Below are 19,891 nucleotides of genomic sequence, written 5' to 3' on the forward strand. Positions count from 1 at the left end.
ACACACACACACACACACACACACACACACACACACACACACACACACACACACACACACACACACACACACACACACACACACACACACACACACACACACTCACACACACACACATTTTAAATACTTTATTTGAATCCACAAATCACATTACCGGTACATCATAAAGGGTTCAAACATTTCAAAGGTCTTTGATGCAACAAAAAGCAACTTCTCCTCCACATTGCTAGGCTGCCCATAAAGTCTAAAAAATAGCAGTACCTAGCCAGTTGTTTGGCACACACACACACACACACATACAGAGAGAGAGAGAGAGAGAGAGAGAGAGAGAGAGAGAGAGAGAGAGAGAGAGAGAGAGAGAGAGAGAGAGAGAGAGAGAGAGAGAGAGAGAGAGAGAGAGAGAGAGAGAGAGAGAGAGAGAGCGTGCGAGAGAGAGAGAGATCACTGAAAATAGCTGCTCTGCTGCAGTAAATATCCACATGCTGTTGTGTGCACTGAAATTACTCCACACTTCTGAGAATATGCCAACAAATGTAGGCCTTTCAAACATGTAGGCCTAATATATAGGCAAACCAATGCTGGCTTGTGTTCCTCACTTAAAGGGTCATATGGGTCAGAAGGGCCTTGGGTCCCTAGACAGTATGGATGAGGTGAAATAGTTGGAAAATATTCTTGTCTTGTACTGCAGCACCCTCTAGAGGATTGACAGTGCTTCACCCAAATGCAACCCGATGAGTAACCACTTAACGGCAGTTGTACTGAGTTTTTAAACCTTTTGGTTAATGCCCACAGCAGTCTACCACGTTATGCTTTTAGTTTACTGACATTATAATTGATCATTTACACTCATATAATATTCTGGAATTACTAAGCTACATGTGAATGTGACATTAGGCTATATTATGAACAATTTAATAATCAGCTAGGTGGGATTCAGTATTTGTGCATAAATACAAATGCAGATATTATTTTATAAAATAACATTGGCTGTTGAATTTTTTATTTTTTTCCTCATTAACAAACGATATATGTAGGATTACAATAAATATCTCCACTTGACCATACGAATCGCAAATTACAAAACGCGTGAAGCTTGTCTCAAGTAACTTACCGTACTGTTTTTGTCACGTGTGCTTTGTTTAAGGAAGAGCGTACAAACAGGCACGTTTTACAGGTTCAGCTCAGCTTTCTGTTGTTTTTAATGGTTATGGTTAATAATAGTTATCATGCCAAATGTAAAAGCAGAAGCAACGCTTAAATATACGCTTTAACACAGCTAACTACTTGACGTTTCTCTAACTTGCATTTTGATGGTGCAAATTGCATCTGTCTGTGTCCAGCTCAGCTGTCAAACTGTTATCTGGTGATATGCGGTCCTTGAGCTATGTTCAGCGTGTTAGTTTGGATTTCACTGGAACCCTTTTCCCTCATGCAATTTGTCTTGGTGATGCGGACAATGACTCGGTAAAGTATCAGCAGCTAAACAATTATTCAGGGACTTTCCTTGTGTCCATGTTTTCAGACATTGGCAATCCTTGCAAAAATGTGTGTAGTCTCAATGCTCACGGTGTTAGTGTATCCACCTCCTAGGGCCAGTTATACATATTGAAGGCCTACCAATGACATGTATCAACTTGTTTTTTTAATCAGTTATTTCCCCCACCTATGTGGCAACATATAAAAAAAAATGCAGAAGTCATAGACTGCTCTACCCACTCTCCACTTCCCCATTCATTGTCCAGCTGTGCCTTTCTAGTCCCTGTACTGTAAATAGCAACTCCTGCTTTAGAGGGTCTCTGACTCATTCCCTCCAGTCACGATAAGAGGGGCAAGAGTGAAATAGTAGATGTCATAACAGTACTCCTATCACGTTCCTTGACCTTCAACATATTTATCACAACATGTCTTATATCTATGGAAAGAGAATGTCCTGACTGTGACTGTACCCATGGCCTTGACACCAAAACGTTGACATTAACTGTGTTATTCTTTTTTAACAGCTGAATGAACTTATCGTGGGTGACACCAGTGGAAAGCTGCATGTGTACAAGAATGATGACTCCAAGCCTTGGATCACGAGAACATGTGTGGGCATGGTAAGTGGCTGTTTAGAGGGCATTTGATCACCCTTCTTTGAGTTTAAATGTCGGCACAGTTGTGGCATAAAAGAGGTAATTTGAACACCACTGCCTATTGTTATTTTTGCAGATTTAGACAAATATTTAATGAGTTATCTTTTTTGTTTCTTTTTTAGCTCACCTGTGTTGGTGTTGGAGACATCTGCAACAAAGGAAGGGTGAGTGTGCAAAAACTGTGCATAGTCCTCGAGTCAGATGAGGAATATTTCTGTGTAATTTCCCCCTTGCATCCAATGAGTGCTATCACTAACTATTCACTGCCTTTACTTATCCATCAGAACTTTGTAGTTGCTGTGGGTGCAGAGGGATGGTTTCACCTGTTTGACCTGTCTGCAGTGGGTGGAGCCAAGTCAGATTCATCCAGCCAGCAGGAGGCGCTGTTCTCTGATGACCAGAAGCCCTGCTTCTCTCAGCACATTCCTGCCAACACCAAAGTCATCCTTATTAGTGACATAGGTAACCGCTCTGTTCTGCACCCATTTCGTCCTAGATGTAGGCAACCTCAATGCAATTGACTGCTTCTGTTTCAACTGCTTTATTCTCAACCGTGTGTGTGTGTGTGTGTGCGTGTGTGTGTGTGTGTGTGTGTGTGTGTGTGTACACGCTTTGCAGATGGGGATGGGCGCAGTGAGCTTGTAGTGGGCTACACAGACCGTGTGGTGAGAGCGTTCCGCTGGGAGGAGCCCACCGATTCTTCAGACCTGAGCTGTGGACAGCTGGTCCTGCTGAAGAAGTGGCTTCTGGAGGGACAGGTAGGTCTATACACAAACATGGAATATGTCAATCAAAGACTGAAAAACTCCTGAGGGGTATCCTACGAAGCAATCTACTCAGGGTTTTCTAAAACTTACCAGCTTCAGCTAGCTTTACATTCTAGCTCAGGCTTCGTCCATACTATGACGGTGGATATTGTTTGTCCGCCTGCCACTGACTCTAGCAGGCTTGTAACTGCGCGTGCATGTTGCTCATGGTTAGTCGAAAGCCAAACTCTTAATTGAGACAATGCTGAAACATTAATCCAAGAATGAGTCAGTGCCACATTTTAATTTGTTCAGAAATAAAAATGAAAGAATAGTTATTTTGCGAGTTCAGCAGGCTATGGTGTGAAATAGGCTTTTAGAAGTGCCGTCTTTAATTTCTAACTAATCGTTAATACCGTCTTTGGTGTGCTTATCAATGCACAAGCAGCTTTTTTCCCACTCCTATTTATATTTGTTATTTATTAAGTCATACAAAAGTGTTACATAGCGTGAAGTTTAAAATGCATTCTATCATTACTAAATGTGTAATATGATATATTTTAACATGACTATTTTGTAAAACTCAAAAAACATTTGATCAAATGAAGGGGATGATGACTCAATCTTTGCAAGAGGGAAGGAATCTGATTTACATTAATTGGTCCTCAACTCGTGGCTCAGTCATTTTATTCAGGGTAAGTGGAGTTATCTGTGAGTTAGCCTGCCCCGTAGCAGGTTCCTTCTGAAGGATTCGTTGCCATAGAAATTGACCTGGCTAAAAGGTGATCCACTTTCTTATGACCGGTTATCCCGAGTTGAACTCAGAGTTGACCAAAGTTAACTCACTAACTCCGCAAACCTGCTTCGTATGATACCCTTCTGGCTCTACATATAAACCACACAAAACACTGGATGATTTCACATCCTGTACAGTGTACACTCTACTATTTCTAATCCATTATTTCTTCCTGTGACAGGTGGACAGCCTGTCAGTGAACCCTGACCCCGAGGGTCTTCCTGAACTGATGGTGTCCCAGCCTGGCTGTGGCTATGCCATCCTGCTGTGCACATGGACACAACAGGGCTTCTCTGAGGCGGGGCCTGGGGAGGAGGCCCCACCCACTCCTGGCAGGTACGGACCACTGGACATGCAGATGACCTATTACATATATTGATACATACAGTACACAGTAGTAGACTTGTAACAGAGCTTTGGCTGTCTAATGATAGATAAGCTGTGCCAGTTGATGTTGGTATCGTCCTGTGTTTGTAATGTGTCTTTCACAGCGAGGGTCCCGCCAGAGACGTCATTCTGCATCTGACCACTGGTCGGATCCACAACAAGAACGTCTCCACTCATCTCATCGGGAGCATAAGCAGAGGCTCCAAAGGAGACTCCTCTAAATGTGGCCTGTTTGCCCTCTGCACTCTAGATGGTAAGTGTCTTAGTTAAGTTGTTCAGAAGAGCACCGCTGCGTCATTCACTAATTACACCACTGACCTTTTGTAGTCAGTCCGTCTCATAACGGAATCCTAATGAGGATGTGTTCAGATAGGACATGTTAACAACACGGCAGTCAATTATCTTCTAAAATAATGAGCGACATTTTTTACATTTATGTAGTTCTGTCCTTGAGCTGTTGTCTATTAATGTTCTGTATTATGTCATGTTTCATGTTTTGTGTGGACCCCAGGAAGAGTAGCTGCTGCTTTTGCAACAGTTAATGGGGATCCTAATAAAATACCAAAAATCATAACCTCACTGGGCTCAGCAAAAAAATAATAGGTACTTCCACTCTGCTGTTATGTGAGTTTTTCATAGTGATGATGAGCAGATCGAAGGTTTATATGACTTGTGGTTGTGGAGATACCTGGCTGATCTGTTTCTCAAAAGCAATGACCCTGTATATTAATCCTCCTTATAGAACCTGAACATGTCTGAAAGGCAGTGTATCTGTCAGCTCACAGAGCTGCCTAGCCTGCTCCGCTGCCCCCTTAAGGTGAAAAGGAAGACCATTCTTACTCTCTCACCAATTAAAGTTTTTAACAAGGTCACTCAGAACTAGGAAAGGCATGTAGAAGGGAGGGAGGTGTTGTGGGTCTGTGTTACCAGAGGAGACTGGTTTGTTGTGGTTGAGCAGGCTGAGCAGGCTGAGGGCCCTGTGAGCTCCGGGAAAGACTATCAATATTTAAAGAAGAGGGGAACCAATAGGATTATCTTACTAGAGAGTCTGGGCCAGTCACAGATACGCTAATAATGATGCTCCAAGAGAGGGCTTGACATGCCTGTGTGACCTAATTAGGATCAATGTTTGAGGAATTTTGCTGAGGGAATAGTGAAATGTAACCACATCATATTTCAGCCATTTTATTTAAACAATTCTACATTTAAGGTTGGAAAAACAGGTGACGTATGATGTTGCAGTTTAAATTGAAGACGATTTTTCCAAGTATTTGGATTTCGATTCAAAGCTTGTTGGTGTTTGCAGGAGAGATTGAGAGACAGAAATGGTTTTGAATAAAGGTTACCTTCAATTTTGCCCTATTTCCTTGCTTCGAACTCAGGGATGGAGACATTTAGATTACTTTGCTGGTGTCCATCACTCAGAGTGCTGCTATAACCATAAAAATAATTCATTCCATTTCTATGGCTTTAATGTTTTCCTTAACCCTGTGAAAACCAGTGATCTGCAGGTCTTGGGTTGTTTAAGTTCTGTGTTCTTTCTCAGACTGCCGTATAATATGCAGTTTAAACAATACTCTTGATGCCATTAACAATATTAAGCATAAAATGTATTATTTTTTTGTATTTTTTTTGTTTTGTTTTTTTGTATTTTGTATTTTTTTTTTCGGGGGGAATGTTAGTCATTTTAGTATGTGAATCATGTGTTTGTGTGTTTTTCTGTTCCAGGCACACTGAAACTGATGGACAGTTCAGAGCAGTTGAAGTGGTCAGTGCAGGTGGATCACCAGCTCTTTGCTCTGCAGAAGCTGGACGTCACAGTGAGTTAACAAAAACAATATACGTTTTTATAGTGACTGTCTGTGCCCGTGTGGTTTTTGACATTGTGACTGTGCCTCTGTCTTCAGGGCGACGGCAGAGAGGAGGTGGTGGCGTGTGCCTGGGATGGTCAGACCTACATCATCGACCACAACCGCATGGTGGTGCGGTTCCAGTTTGACGAGAACGTCAATGCTTTCTGTGCAGGTGAGATCTCATTCTGAACCACTCATTCTTGTCAGATCCCTCACCTATGTACACCTGATTTACGTGATGACTAAGCAAATGATATAGACAGTATTAATACAGTTTCCAGCTCATGTCACCATTAGATGGCAGTATTGGACTTCAGGCTCACATAAACAAGCTTCATCGTCTCGATCTCCGTCTATCTCGCTCTCTGTCAAACGCTGTCTCTCCAATTTCTGCACGAGCCCCAGTGCCTCTCTGAGAGCAGAGCGAGATCATATTGTTATCTAATACGAGGATTAAAGAAATGGGCAAGATAATCTAATCCCCCCCCCCAAAAAAAATTGTCAAATGCTTCGTAAACAACAGGTGTAGAGTAACAGTGAAATGCTTACTTACGGGCGCTTTCCAACAGCGCAGAGAATACAAAATAAAGAATAATAACACAAGGAATAAATGCAGAATGTGTAACGATGAGGCCATGTTGGAGCTACAGACAGGACTTAATCTTCAAGCACACTGCCTTCATTCTAGTGCTATCAGAGTCAGTGTGTGAACAACACACGCTCAGGGGTCATCCATGCTTTGTCTCTGTGGTCATTGGAGTGCATTAGCTCAGCCTCACCACTGTTGGCATTGCTTGAGAAACACGCGTTATTATAGGCCAGTGTCCACTAAAAACTGCATTGTTGGTTAAGGGCTTGTAAGTAAGCATTTCATGGTAAGGTCTGCACCTATTATATTTGGCGCATGTAACAAATAAAATCTGATTTGATTTATTTGATTTGAACAATCCCATTTCAAAGCATCTCCTATTGTCACTGAATGTATATTTTACTGTAATGACTAGGGCCTGGAGTTTTTCCTGATTAGGACATGTGATTAGTGAAAACTCAGGCCCCTAGTCATGGAATATTTGCTTATGTCCATTCAAAATGGCCTTCTTCCCTGTGGTTGTCTGCCTTACATTTTGGTGTTTAACAGGTCAGTACACCTGTAAGGATGGCAAGAACAGCCCCTGTCTGGTGTACGTCAGCTTCAACCACAAGATTTATGTTTACTGGAGAGTGGAGCTGGAGCGCATGGAGCCCACCCACCTCCTTAGGGTCCTGGAGGAGAGGCCAGAGTTCAAGGCCCTGCTGGAGCAACTGGGAGTGGGTGAGTTGGAGTTAAACAACAATGTAAACCTAAAAGCTACTCGCACTCAAACCATATCAAGAAAAAAATGAAGTAGGTCTAACCTCATCCCCAGGCTCATTACTAGGGAGAGCCGACAGGTGGACTAAGTAGGTCGAAATACAAAAATGATCTTAAATGTAATTGAATTAGACAGCAGCACCAGGTAGAAAGCTCCTGGGTTTGCCTGTCCACCATTTTGTTTAGTTCCCCATTAACTCAGCTAATGCTACCTGACACATAAACAGTGCATCTACAGTTCTGTATTCATGTACTCTAACTCAACTCGTCCAAATGTATGTAAAGCCTGTCCCTGCCAGCAGACTGTTGTTCTGATGCGTGACTGGAGTATTTCTAGAGGCAGGGGCTGTAATCCAGGGGACCACTCTCTCTTCATCTCTCTCTCTCTCTCTGCCTCTCTCTTCTTCCCTCTCTCTATCCCAGGGGAATTCTCTCTCAGCAGGCTAGAAACACTGTCAAAGGGATGCCCAGATTCACAAACACATCACACACGCACACACACAATCATGCGCACGCACACACACACACACCCTCGCACGCACACACGCACTGAGGGACACATACAGAGAATCCATCACACAGCTGCTCATTATAGGATGTGGGTGGAAATACACAGGACAGACTGGGGATATATATTATACGTATATATTGTGAATAGAGAGCAATAGTAATGGTGTCTTTATGTAGGCACTCTGCCATGGTTAGTTGGGCAAAGCCTATTGACAAATAAAATGAGTTTTTGTAGGGTTTTTGGATAAACGCAGAAAATAAAGTCAGTGGTCAACACAGGCTTAAGAGATCTTATACGTTTTGTTCTATGAAATAATCTTCATCAGCTAACGTCACTTTTTGTGAATTCTGAAGCATTTATGTAATTTTAAAAAGCATGTAAAGCACATTAAAGGTTTCGTAATTCATGAAGGTCATGTTAACTGACTAATGAATTAATGAATGAGTAAATGAATGATTTACTGATATTATCTCATAGAACAAAACGTATAGGAACTTCTAAGCCTGTGTTAACCTCAGACCTTATTTTCGGCGTTTATCCCAAAACCCCATTCTTTCCTCATTCATTTCCCCCATAGAAACGAACCAGAGGTAACTCATTTCCGTTTTTTAGGACTACATGCTGTCGAGTCTATTCATGCTTAGCTTTCCGCTCCATGAGCACTATCTCCATCTGTCCCTGGCCTGTCCCACTAATGAATGACATAGACTGCACTACATAATACAGTAGCTAGCTTCCTGTCTGTTTATGTTTGTGTTGCATATGCATGTACTGTGTGAGTGTGCATGTGTACTATACTCTGCTGCTCTGCATGGCCCTCTCTGTAGGAGCCAGTAGCTGCTGTGCTCACAGAGTGACAGATGGTCCAGCTACAGTGGGGAAAAAAAGTATTTAGTCAGCCACCAATTGTGCAAGTTCTCCCACTTAAAAAGATGAGAGAGGCCTGTAATTTTCATCATAGGTACACGTCAACTATGACAGACAAAATGAGAAAAATATTTCCAGAAAATCACATTGTAGGATTTTTAATTTATTTATTTGCAAATTATGGTGGAAAATAAGTATTTGGTCAATAAAAAAGTTTCTCAATACTTTGTTATATACCCTTTGTTGGCAATGACACAGGTCAAACGTTTTCTGTAAGTCTTCACAAGGTTTTCACACACTGTTGCTGGTATTTTGGCCCATTCCTCCATGCAGATCTCCTCTAGAGCAGTGATGTTTTGGGGCTGTCGCTGGGCAACACAGACTTTCAACTCCCTCCAAAGATTTTCTATGGGGTTGAGATCTGGAGACTGGCTAGGCCACTCCAGGACCTTGAAATGCTTCTTACGAAGCCACTCCTTCGTTGCCCGGGCGGTGTGTTTGGGATCATTGTCATGCTGAAAGACCCAGCCACGTTTCATCTTCAATGCCCTTGCTGATGGAAGGAGGTTTTCACTCAAAATCTCACGATACATGGCCCCATTCATTCTTTCCTTTACACGGATCAGTCGTCCTGGTCCCTTTGCAGAAAAACAGCCCCAAAGCATGATGTTTCCACCCCCATGCTTTACAGTAGGTATGGTGTTCTTTGCATGCAACTCAGCATTCTTTGTCCTCCAAACACGACGAGTTGAGTTTTTACCAAAAAGTTATATTTTGGTTTAATCTGACATTCTCCCAATCCTCTTCTGGATCATCTAAATGCACTCTAGCAAACTTCAGACGGGCCTGGACATGTACTGGCTTAAGCAGGGGGACACGTCTTGCACTACAGGATTTGAGTCCCTGGCGGCGTAGTGTGTTACTGATGGTAGGCTTTGTTACTTTGGTCCCAGCTCTCTGCAGGTCATTCACTAGGTCCCCCCGTGTGGTTCTGGGATTTTTGCTCACCGTTCTTGTGATCATTTTGACCCCACGGGGTGAGATCTTGCGTGGAGCCCCAGATCGAGGGAGATTATCAGTGGTCTTGTATGTCTTCCATTTCCTAATAATTGCTCCCACAGTTGATTTCTTCAAACCAAGCTGCTTACCTATTGCAGATTCAGTCTTCCCAGCCTGGTGCAGGTCTACAATTTTGTTTCAGGTGTCCTTTGACAGCTCTTTGGTGTTGGCCATAGTGGAGTTTGGAGTGTGACTGTTTGAGGTTGTGGACAGGTGTCTTTTATACTGATAACAAGTTCAAACAGGTGCCATTAATACAGGTAACGAGTGGAGGACAGAGAAGCCTCTTAAAGAAGAAGTTACAGTTCTGTGAGAGCCAGAAATCTTGCTTGTTTGTAGGTGACCAAATACTTATTTTCCACCATAATTTGCAAATAAATTCATTAAAAATCCTACAATATGAATTTCTGGATTTTTATTCCTCAATTTGTCTGTCATAGTTGACGTGTACCTATGATGAAAATTACAGGCCTCTCTCATCTTTTAAGTGGGAGAACTTGCACAATTGGTGGCTGACTAAATACTTTTTTTCCCCCACTGTACCTGACACCAGTGGAGGCTGCTGAGGGGAGAACGGCTCATAATAATGGCCGGAACGGAGCTTCCTGTTCCTGCAGCATGTGTTAATAATTGAGCCTCTGGGTGTGTTGGTGCTCCTCTTTGCGATTTCAGAGAACTGTTACCTAACTCATCATGAGACACATAGTGGTCATGGAGACCGAGGGCTGAGGAGGGAGAGAGAGAGAGGGGGGGGGGGGGTTGGGAGAGAGCGAGAGAGAGAGAGAGAGGGAGGGGAAAGGAGGTAGAGAGAGCGAGAGAGAGGGGGTTGGGAGAGAGTGAGGGAGGGAGGGAGGGGAAAGGGGGTAGGGGGAGAGAGAGAGATAGTGATGTTAGTGGGGAAGAAAGAGAGGGGGAGAGGGCAATATAGGGTTTGGAAGAGAGAGGGAGTGAGGGAGAGGCTCAAAGAGAGGGAGATGTTAGAGAGAGAAAAAGAGCGACAGACGAGATCTACTGTAGCTAGAGAGAGGGAGGTCATTATGGCTAAACCCAGCTAGCAGTGTGACATCAGCTTATTGCTGATAGATAGCGCTGCCTGTGTGTGTGTAGCTGTCGCCTGTCACCAAGTCTGAGTTCCACACACAATGGTACACATCTTCACCCACCCATCACAAATAACAACCAAACACATCCCCCTTCTCTGACTCTGTCGACAGAACTGAGATTTTATATATGAGTCATTGCTTAATAACAAGGAAGGGGGTAAAGTAAATTTAGCTATGGTGTGTTTTATGTTGTTTATCTAGAAGCTTCTTTTCTCTTACTTCACATTGTGTGAGAATGCAGGAGAGAGGCATATTTGTTATACCTGTGGGGACTTTTATCTCTCTCTGCTTGTGTTTATTTCAGCAGTAAATGAATAGACTGAGTGTCTTCTCAGCGGCGTTGCCATGCAGATGGTATAGTTTACATTGTACCACCACTCCCAGGTGTTTTACTGTTGCAAACTAAAACATTTATGTTAAGTGAACCTGTGTACCTGTCTGCAGTATGTCATTACTATGTAAATATGTGTTTTAACAACACTTATAAAGTTGGACCCTCAACAAGAAAGCGAGGACATGCAGCTACTACATACTACCTGTGTGCATCTCTTGATTGATTTAACATTCTGCCCTAATGCATTTTCATTAAGGGGCCAGCTATGTGAATGGGCCATCCGTAATGCATGCCATCCTGCTTCTGCATGATGATGTCACACTGTTTCTGCATTACCTTCACTAAGCAACCATTGTCATGCATTCTAAACTCCCCAGTCTAAGTCCGCCTAGGTGAAAAATCTGTCTGTGCCCTTAAGCAAGGCACTTAACCCTAATTGCTCCTGTAAGTCGCTCTGGATAAGAGTGTTTGACTAAAATGTAAATGTGAGTGAATGCAGGTAGAAGAGCTTCACAGAGCAGCAGGGAGCTCCTGCATTGGCTCAGCTGTGATTTATTATTCATCTAAAACAGTGCTCTCATCTACATTTCATAACCCACTCTGACTCAACCCCACTAAAGACAGAGTTGAATACAGAGCAGTCCCAGCTCCCTCAGAGGGATTCGAACCTGTAACCTTTAGATCAGAAGGCTCCCATACCGCCAGAGGACAGACAGGTCATATGATCAGTATCTGATCAAAGATCAAGGGTCATGGCCATCATTTGTGTCTCTGACAGATGCCGAGGACACGGAGGCCGTGAGAGAGCTGGTGGGAGACACGCTGTATGGACACTTGCTGAAGAAGCTGGCCGGATAAACAAACATGACCCTCACCTCTCCTCTCCACCCCCCTCTCTTTTCTCCTCATTTATGTAAATACTCTGAATAAAGGCTGAATCACACACTGACTGTTAGTTGTCTCATGTTTTTGGTAGAATCCTATTATGAAACGTGTCTGTTTTGCCTAGCTCAGCTTGTATCTATTTCATGCTGTCTCACTGTCTCAGATCTCCCCTCTGGCATAGTTATTTGTATTCCATGCACCAGACTAGTTTAGAAATAGGGTCTAGAAGACACATTGAAGTGATATATGCTCATAAAGGAGATTGTATCTCAATGTGAATAACCTGTATAATTAAAGGTTATATGAAATGAAAATGCTAATCTACTATATTCAAGAGGATGTCTGCACCAATGTTTCTAACGGGATAGTTATATGCAGGGCCTCTATCTATCGCTATCTAAAGTTGTAGCAAGCATAGTCGAATTACCGACCGGGGTGGGGCCCATTGATCATCAGTTATCATATTAAAACTGTGTAGAATTGCAGGAATGTGTAGAATTGCAGGAAATTGGCTGGGGGGGGGGGGGGGAGTATGGATATGGGTACGCAGACCCACGAGCCACTGCGGCCCCTCATGATGAGTTCAGGCCCCTCATGATGAGTCCTGCCCTAAGGCAATGTGCCAGTTTGAGTTAATGTAGCGATAGGTTCAACTACCAATATTAATTCCCGGCTTTTGATCTTGTAAGTTATCCCAAATGTCAGCCATTTTAGTCCGATTCTTTCTGTCTTTTTGTTCTGTAATCGTTGATCCTCAAAAATCTGGAGTGGTACTGATGTTACATAATACTAACAGCGTTATGTAACTTCACCATCACCGTGGCAGCAAGACTGTACTCTTGTTTGTCAGTTTTGTATTGCAGAGGACTTCTAAGTAGAGGCAACAAGTAAACACTAGCTGACTGCTGGATGGGTCTATAGGGGAATTCCCCTGTCTCCCAAAGGGAAGATCCTATATCAGGCTCTAATCTGTCTACTCTGGTTCTCATGCATTATAAATGAGGAGGGAAGAGTGGAGGACTCAGTGGCTGCCCAAAGTGTGTGTGGGGGACTCTTAGTGAGAGAGTGTGTGTGCGCGTGCGTGTGTTTGTCTACACTCTGGGTTCAGGTGTCTCTGTAGCTCTCCTGCCCTTGAGATGATGGGTCAAGGCCCTGCAGTGCAGTATGTGCCAAAGCTCAGGGACCAGGGACACATTTCTCATGTTTAGTTTCACTTCTCCAGGTTAGAAGTTAAATACAGGTAGGTGCCAAAATAAGGGAAACTCTTGTAAATGATGGATATGAAGTGTATTGAAAGCAGGTGCTTCCACACAGGTGTGGTTCCTGAGTTAATTAAATGTTTACCATCCCATCATGCTTAGGGTCATGTATAGAAATGCTGGGCAGGCCATTATCTTGGCCATTATTTTGGCCACCATGGTTATGCCCCCCCCCCCCCCCCCCCCCATAGGATGACAATGCCCCCATCGACAGGGCACGAGTGGTCACTGAATGGTTTGATGAGCATGAAAACGATGTAAACCATATGCCATGGCATTCTCAGTCACCAGATCTCAACCCAATTGAACACTTATGGGAAATTCTGGAGTGGCGCCTGAGACAGCGTTTTCCACCACCATCAACAAAACACGAAGGATGGAATTTCCCATGGAGGAATCCCTCCAATAGAGTTCCAGAAACTTGTAGAATATATGCCAAGGTGCATTGATGCTGTTCTGGCTTGTGGTGGCCCATGCCCTATAAAGACACTTTATGTTGGTGTTTCCTTTATTTTGGCAGTTACCTGTACGTTCATTAAGGTATTTAATGAACCTTCAATGGGAAAAGTAGAATGATGTGTGTTCTATGTCCTCCTTCCTCCCTGTTAATCATTATATTAAAGGGTCTTGCCAGGCTGTTCAACAAGTTATGTGATCATGTTTTTAAGTTGATCGTTGCTCCCATTACTGTGGCATGAGAAAAACAACGCTGATATATGCCCTTATATGTAGCCGGCACATTGGTCAGCAGAATTCCTATCAGCTTTGTCGAGACTTGTTCCTGTTTTGACCGTTAATGGTCAAACGGTTGGCACGTCAGTGTGTCACGCTGGTTCCCAGGACCTGTGTCTCTGTGCGTCAGCAATGAAGGGACAGCAAAACACTGCCTTCTATAACTGGTTTCCACTTGGGCTCGACATTTGACTCCATCTGCCGACTAAGGCCTCTGACTGCAGTCCAAGTACTTGCTACCTTATGTGGTTATTCAGTATATAAAATCTTCGAATGTTATGTTCTTAAGTGTTTGTCTGTCTACTTTATGTAGACGTGTGTCAAGCCCCAGCAAATAGAGTAATGTCAAGACCAGCAATCGGTTTCATATTTAATTATTTAATTATTTCCCACATAGGACACCCCTGGCCTGGAATAATAAATGCAACATGGAGGAGTGGGATGGATCCTGTGTGAATTTGACCTTTGCCCTGATATTTCTCCAAAGCAGTCAGGCTGGATGTTACACTATCTAATACAGAAGCAGCAGACGGATGACCCTGGGAACTGACCACCCAGGGGTAATGTCCCCGCCAGCAGTGTGTGTGTGTGTGTGTGTGTATATTTAAGAAAAGGAGCTATTCTTTTCTCCACTCTCCTGTAGTTTTTACAGTTATATTGATAGTCAGCGTTGACATCTGTTTAGTTTCACTTGTCCAGGTTAGAAGTTAGAACTTGTCACATACGTTCATTAGGGAATTTAATGAACCGGCGATGGGAACTGTAGAATGATGTGTGTTCTATGTCCTCCTTCCTCCCTGTTAATCATTATATTAATGGGTCTTGCCAGGCGGTTGAACAAGTTTTGTGATTATGTTTTTACGTTGATCGTTGCTCCCATTACTGTGGCATGAGACAAACAACACTTTTTTTGACTGTGTTTAATGGATGAAGGACTTTTGTCTCAGAGATAGAGAATGTTATCTTTTGTGTTTCCACAGAGCATGGCTACCGGGTTAATGTAATCATAGGAAGGTTGAACAACTGTTGTGATGAAACAGAATGGTGAGGCTATCATCAGGGCCGGGCTCTATGAAAACTGACAGCGTGACGTTTCTAAACACCCCCTATGGGTGATTGGCCTATAATGGATGCATTTGTATAATTTTAAATGAAGGATAATCACGTAATATACAATTTTTTTGTCTGCTGTTATTGAAGTTGCTTTGCAGCATGTCATTTGATTTACACTACATAATATCATTTTGGGAAAATTATCAACAGCTATAATGATCTTAGAAGAAAGTGGTACATTTAATTTCATTACAAATTATAATACAAATTATACTAATCAAGTTATAATTGAAGTTAAAGCTGAAGGGGAAAAAATCTGATATGGAGTTGAAGGCATTAGGCTATAAGAGCTTTATCCAACATAAAAGGGTTTGGAAAAATTTCCCTTTGAGTCCATCTAAGCTCAAAGACATGGCTAAAAATATGTACTGTAGGAAATAGCATCTTCTCTATGACTGAAAAGAAAATCGTCCTATTCTGAAAACTGACAGCCACCCCTCGTACAAACAGCCTTTACGGAAAGACCACATGAACTTCACATGTGACCTTATGTTAAGTTAATGTGATAACATGTGACAACATGTAAAGCAACATGTGATAACGTCAAACTACACATGTGAAAATGTGATCACGTGAAATGTTCCAAAAACACATGATTTCACATGTCAAATCATTCTTTTTTTCTGTAAGGGAGTATCCCCCTCAAATACTTCACTTTCGCCATCAGGTCACTCGGTTGTCATGGCAATCTCCTCACACGGCTAATAGTATAGAGTGGTTGGCTGCGGGTCAATCTGCCCAGATAGCACTTGTGTGACACTAAAGAAGCCCCCCTTCCCTCCCGTCCTTCGGCCTGATCACTACGACTGGGACTGATTCATGTTCCAGTTCAGCCATCATTGTCCCTTCAAGGTCTCTGCTCTATCAAACACTGTATATCTCTATAGGCCATCAAGGGTCCATGATGTGAGAGGCTAGGCTCTGTCTCCTCCACGGCCCCCACCATGCCATTTGACACAGCTGAATGGCATCCAATTCCGTTGCGGTGTCGAGCTTAATACTTCACCATTTCATAAACTCATGATCCCCCCGGGGGTTTGATGCAGGATGAATGACACAAGTGGCCATTTTAATAAGCGGCGCGTTTTATCACAGCGGCGAGGATTTTAAACTCAGCGTATCCACCAAGCACGGCGCGCACATTGATGTGAATGTCAGTGTAATGTTTTTTTAATTAACCATGATGTTCCTGTAGTACTGCTAGTCAGTGTGTAGAGAGCATGTTTCATTACAGACAGGAAGGAGTCATGTTGCTGTCTGTGGGAGGGGGACCTGTCCCTGTGGGATTTTCCACTGTGTCATTCCGCATGCTGTGTGTGTGTGTTTGTGTTTGTGTGTGTGCCCGATTAATATTCCCCCAGCAGCTCTTCCTGGGCTCAGGCAGCAGTAAGCTGGGGCTGTTCGTGACCACCCTCCAGGTACCCACAGGAGAACCCTATGCGTGCCAAACAGAATCATCACTTCACCACAGCAGTGAGAGATGGAGAGAGAGGAGGAATTGAAACCCAAAGAGCAATTTCTCTTTGACAGGCAGGACAAATCATCACATTGTGAGATGACAAACAGAATACAGACAGACAGGGTTGGTGGGGTGGAGGAGAACCTGTCTGTTTATTATCAGATCTATTACAACAGGAGCAGGTAACATGTCAATTATAATACTGTATGACCTGTATAACCTGGCCCTGGACAGAAATAGGATTATCATTCCCCCTGCCACAGCTTTTTATAATCTTATCCCTCCAATATATTTCATACCCTTTATATAGACGGGATTATTGATTTCAAAATAGATTATAATTGAATTGGGGAGCTGCCATATGTGATGACTTGTCTTAGTGTCAACACTGGCCCGCAATTTTGACTGCAATTGTGCTTTCTTGTACATGATTTGAAACAACACTTTTCTTTCAATTGCCATAGTTACACTATTCAGCCTGGCAATGCTTAAAGGCAAAGAAGGCTCTTCCATTCATGACCGGTTGGACACAGTCACACATTGACCATCTTTCATCAGTGTAATGCCTATGTAACCTGAGATAGACCCCATGTGTAGTGATGAAGACAGAGAGAGATTGCTCTGACACTCAGTGTGTAATGGTTCAGTGAGTGGGAGTGTTATTTCAGCCTTTCCTCTAGTGTGTCTGAGTATGTCCCCTGCTAGGCTCTGAAGAGGAGATGGGCTTTCTGAGCCTCTCTCCTTCCAGTAAGTGAGAACTGTCTCCGGTACGGTGTCTATTTGTGGAGGTGTGAGGGTGTCCTAAAATGGACACCGTACTTCAGGTCTGAGGGGAGAGACTTCAGAAGTGGCTAGACTTTAGTGTGGGAGGCAAAAGAGGGTTTGATGCCTCTAGTTTCATGTATTTTTAACCATATGACCAACAGAATCACAAGTGAGCAATAATACACTGTTTTCTGTTTTGTTCACAGCAGTTTTCAAGTAATCAAGCAAGAAAATAGCTGGGCGGAAGTCCGGAGGTGTCAAAACCCCCGAAAAGTAACATCAGTAGAGCGCACCATTACTATATCTGTTTCCTGTGTTCAACATTTACACCGTTGAATTATGACGTTGTCCTCTGCAGAGGAACAAATGATGTGGCGAGTTAGAGCAGTGACAGGATGTGGCCTGTGCACTGACTCCAAAGGAAAGTTGCAGTTTTGCACAGATGACTATGCTTTGGGTTATCTGTAGGGGGCTCGGGGGGCGTACTGTACCCGGCTTTGATATAATGTAGCTCCGCAGTGTGCCTTCTCTCTGTGTGTCTATGCTTTGTGTTTTAACCTAGAATAAGCCAGGGACGTCCCATGGCTCAGGTGAAACAGTTACTTAGAGACAGACAGTCCTGATGAGATGAATGGACTTGGCAGTTTTGTTATTCTGAAACCTGTGTACTGGAGTACCTGTTATTATTCCAGCAGCACTGTGGACATGGATAACAGTGAGAAAATAGTATATTGTGACAGCCTTAACATTGAAGCTGATTTGGTTCTGGGTGCCAAGATAATAACTAGTAGCATTGTTTTGGGCTTGTAGTCCTTCACAGTCATATATAGAGATACATCTGTGTAATATGTATGGCTCTAGTCGTCAGGCTGTTTGTTGGTGGCAGTGATTCAGCAGAGCACCTGGGGGCTGGGCTGGTATGGGGTATAAACAAACAGAGGCAGCCTGCCTCCCTGATTCCTCTCTGATAAGGGGTGGGAGCATGTGTAACAGGGTTGGTTATGTTTCCACTTGCCACTGCAGAAATATGTATTCGATGTTTATGTATTCCTATTGGTTGGTTGAAATGACATATTATGCCATTGGTCATGTTTGCAGATAGGGGGAGATCGCGAAACGTCAATTCTTCAGAGTCTGATATTGACCTGAAAGTGATAGGTCACGTTCTAAAATAGTGCATTCTATTTACGTATTTACAATATGTACGAGTTCACTATGTACATTTCCATGTATATATACAGTAACAGTCAAAAGTTTGGACACACCTACTCATTCCAGGGTTTTTCTTTATTTTTATTATTTTCTACATTGTAGAATAATAGTGAAGACATGGGCTCCCGAGTGGCGCAGCGGTCTAAGGCACTGCATCTCAGTGCTTGAGGCGTCACTACAGACCCCCTGGTTCGATTCCAGGCTGTATCACAACCGGCCGTGATTGGGAGTCCCATAGGGCGGCGCACAATTGGCCCAGCGTCGTCCGGGTTTGGCCGGTGTAGGCTGTCATTGTAAATAAGAATTTGTTCTTAACTGATTGCCTAGTAAAATAATTAAATAAATAAAATAAAACATCACAACTATGAAATAATACATATGGAATCATGTAGTAATCGACAAAGTGTTAAACAAATGATGACAGCTTTGCATACTCTTGGCATTCTCTCAACCAGCTTCATGAGGTAGTCACCTGGAATGCATTTCAATTAATAGGTGTGCCTTGTTAAAAGTTAATTTGTGGAATGTATTTCCTTCTTAATGCATTTGAGCCAATCAGTTGTGTTGTGACAAGGTAGGGGGGGTATACAGAAGATTTGGTAAAAGATCAAGTCCATATTATGCAAGAACAGCTCCAATAAGCAAAGAGAAATGACAGTCTATCATTATTTTAAGACATGAAGGTCAGTCAAGTCGGAAAATGTCAAGAACTTTGAAAGTTTCTTCAAGTGCAGTCGCAAAAACCATCAAGCGCGATGATGAAACTGGCTCTCATGCGGACCGCCACAGGAAAGGAGGATAAGTTCATTAGAGTTACCAGCCTCAGAAATCGGCAATTAACTGCACCTCAGATTGTAGCCCAAATAAATGCTTCACAGAGTTCAAGTAACAGACACATCTCAACATCAACTGTTCAGAGGAGACTGTGTGAATCAGGCCTTCATGGTCGAATTGCTGCAAAGAAACCACTACTAAAGGACACCAATAAGAAGAAGAGACTTGCTTGGGCCAAGAAACACGAGCAATGGACATTAGACCGGTGGTAATCTGTCCTTTGGTCTGATGAGTCCAAATTTGAGATTTTTGGTTCCAACCGCCATATCTTTGTGAGACGCAGAGTAGGTGAACGGATGATCTCCGCATGTGTGGTTCCCACCGTGAAGCATGGAGGAGGAAGTGTGATGGTGTGGGGGTGCTTTGCTGGTGACACCGTCTGTGATTTATTTAGAATTCAAGGCACACTTGACCAGCATGGCTACCACAGCATTCTGCAGAGATACGCCATCCCATCTGGTTTGCGCTTAGTGGGACTATCATTTGTTTTTCA

General features: G+C 43.1%; 1 protein-coding gene across 1 annotated transcript; it reads left to right on the forward strand.

Moving 5' to 3' along the window:
* The first annotated feature begins 1,126 nt into the window (after positions 1 to 1,126).
* Positions 1,127 to 12,092, forward strand: LOC311129397 (KICSTOR complex protein ITFG2-like). The gene is made up of 11 exons (XM_084161681.1): positions 1,127 to 1,464; positions 2,001 to 2,096; positions 2,255 to 2,296; positions 2,417 to 2,594; positions 2,751 to 2,890; positions 3,856 to 4,010; positions 4,166 to 4,314; positions 5,790 to 5,881; positions 5,969 to 6,086; positions 7,053 to 7,226; positions 11,918 to 12,092. Exons 1-11 carry the CDS (start codon positions 1,369 to 1,371, stop codon positions 11,995 to 11,997), a joined length of 1,320 nt encoding a protein of 439 aa, XP_084017807.1. The 5' UTR covers positions 1,127 to 1,368; the 3' UTR covers positions 11,998 to 12,092.
* Positions 12,093 to 19,891: the final 7,799 nt, after the last annotated feature.

Source organism: Coregonus lavaretus (assembly GCF_964263955.1).
Source record: "Coregonus lavaretus genome assembly, chromosome: 5".
In the NCBI taxonomy this organism is placed as follows: domain Eukaryota; kingdom Metazoa; phylum Chordata; class Actinopteri; order Salmoniformes; family Salmonidae; genus Coregonus; species Coregonus lavaretus.

What these genes read in the sequence shown, in the direction of transcription:
- LOC311129397 (XM_084161681.1), top strand. Translation starts at nt 1,369, where the DNA reads ATGCGGTCCTTGAGCTATGTTCAGCGTGTTAGTTTGGATTTCACTGGA. An exon ending in CATCCTTATTAGTGACATAG is followed by an intron (nt 2,595 to 2,750) that starts GTAACCGCTCTG and finishes CACGCTTTGCAG; the next exon opens with ATGGGGATGGGCGCAGTGAG. An exon ending in TGCCCTCTGCACTCTAGATG is followed by an intron (nt 4,315 to 5,789) that starts GTAAGTGTCTTA and finishes TTTCTGTTCCAG; the next exon opens with GCACACTGAAACTGATGGAC.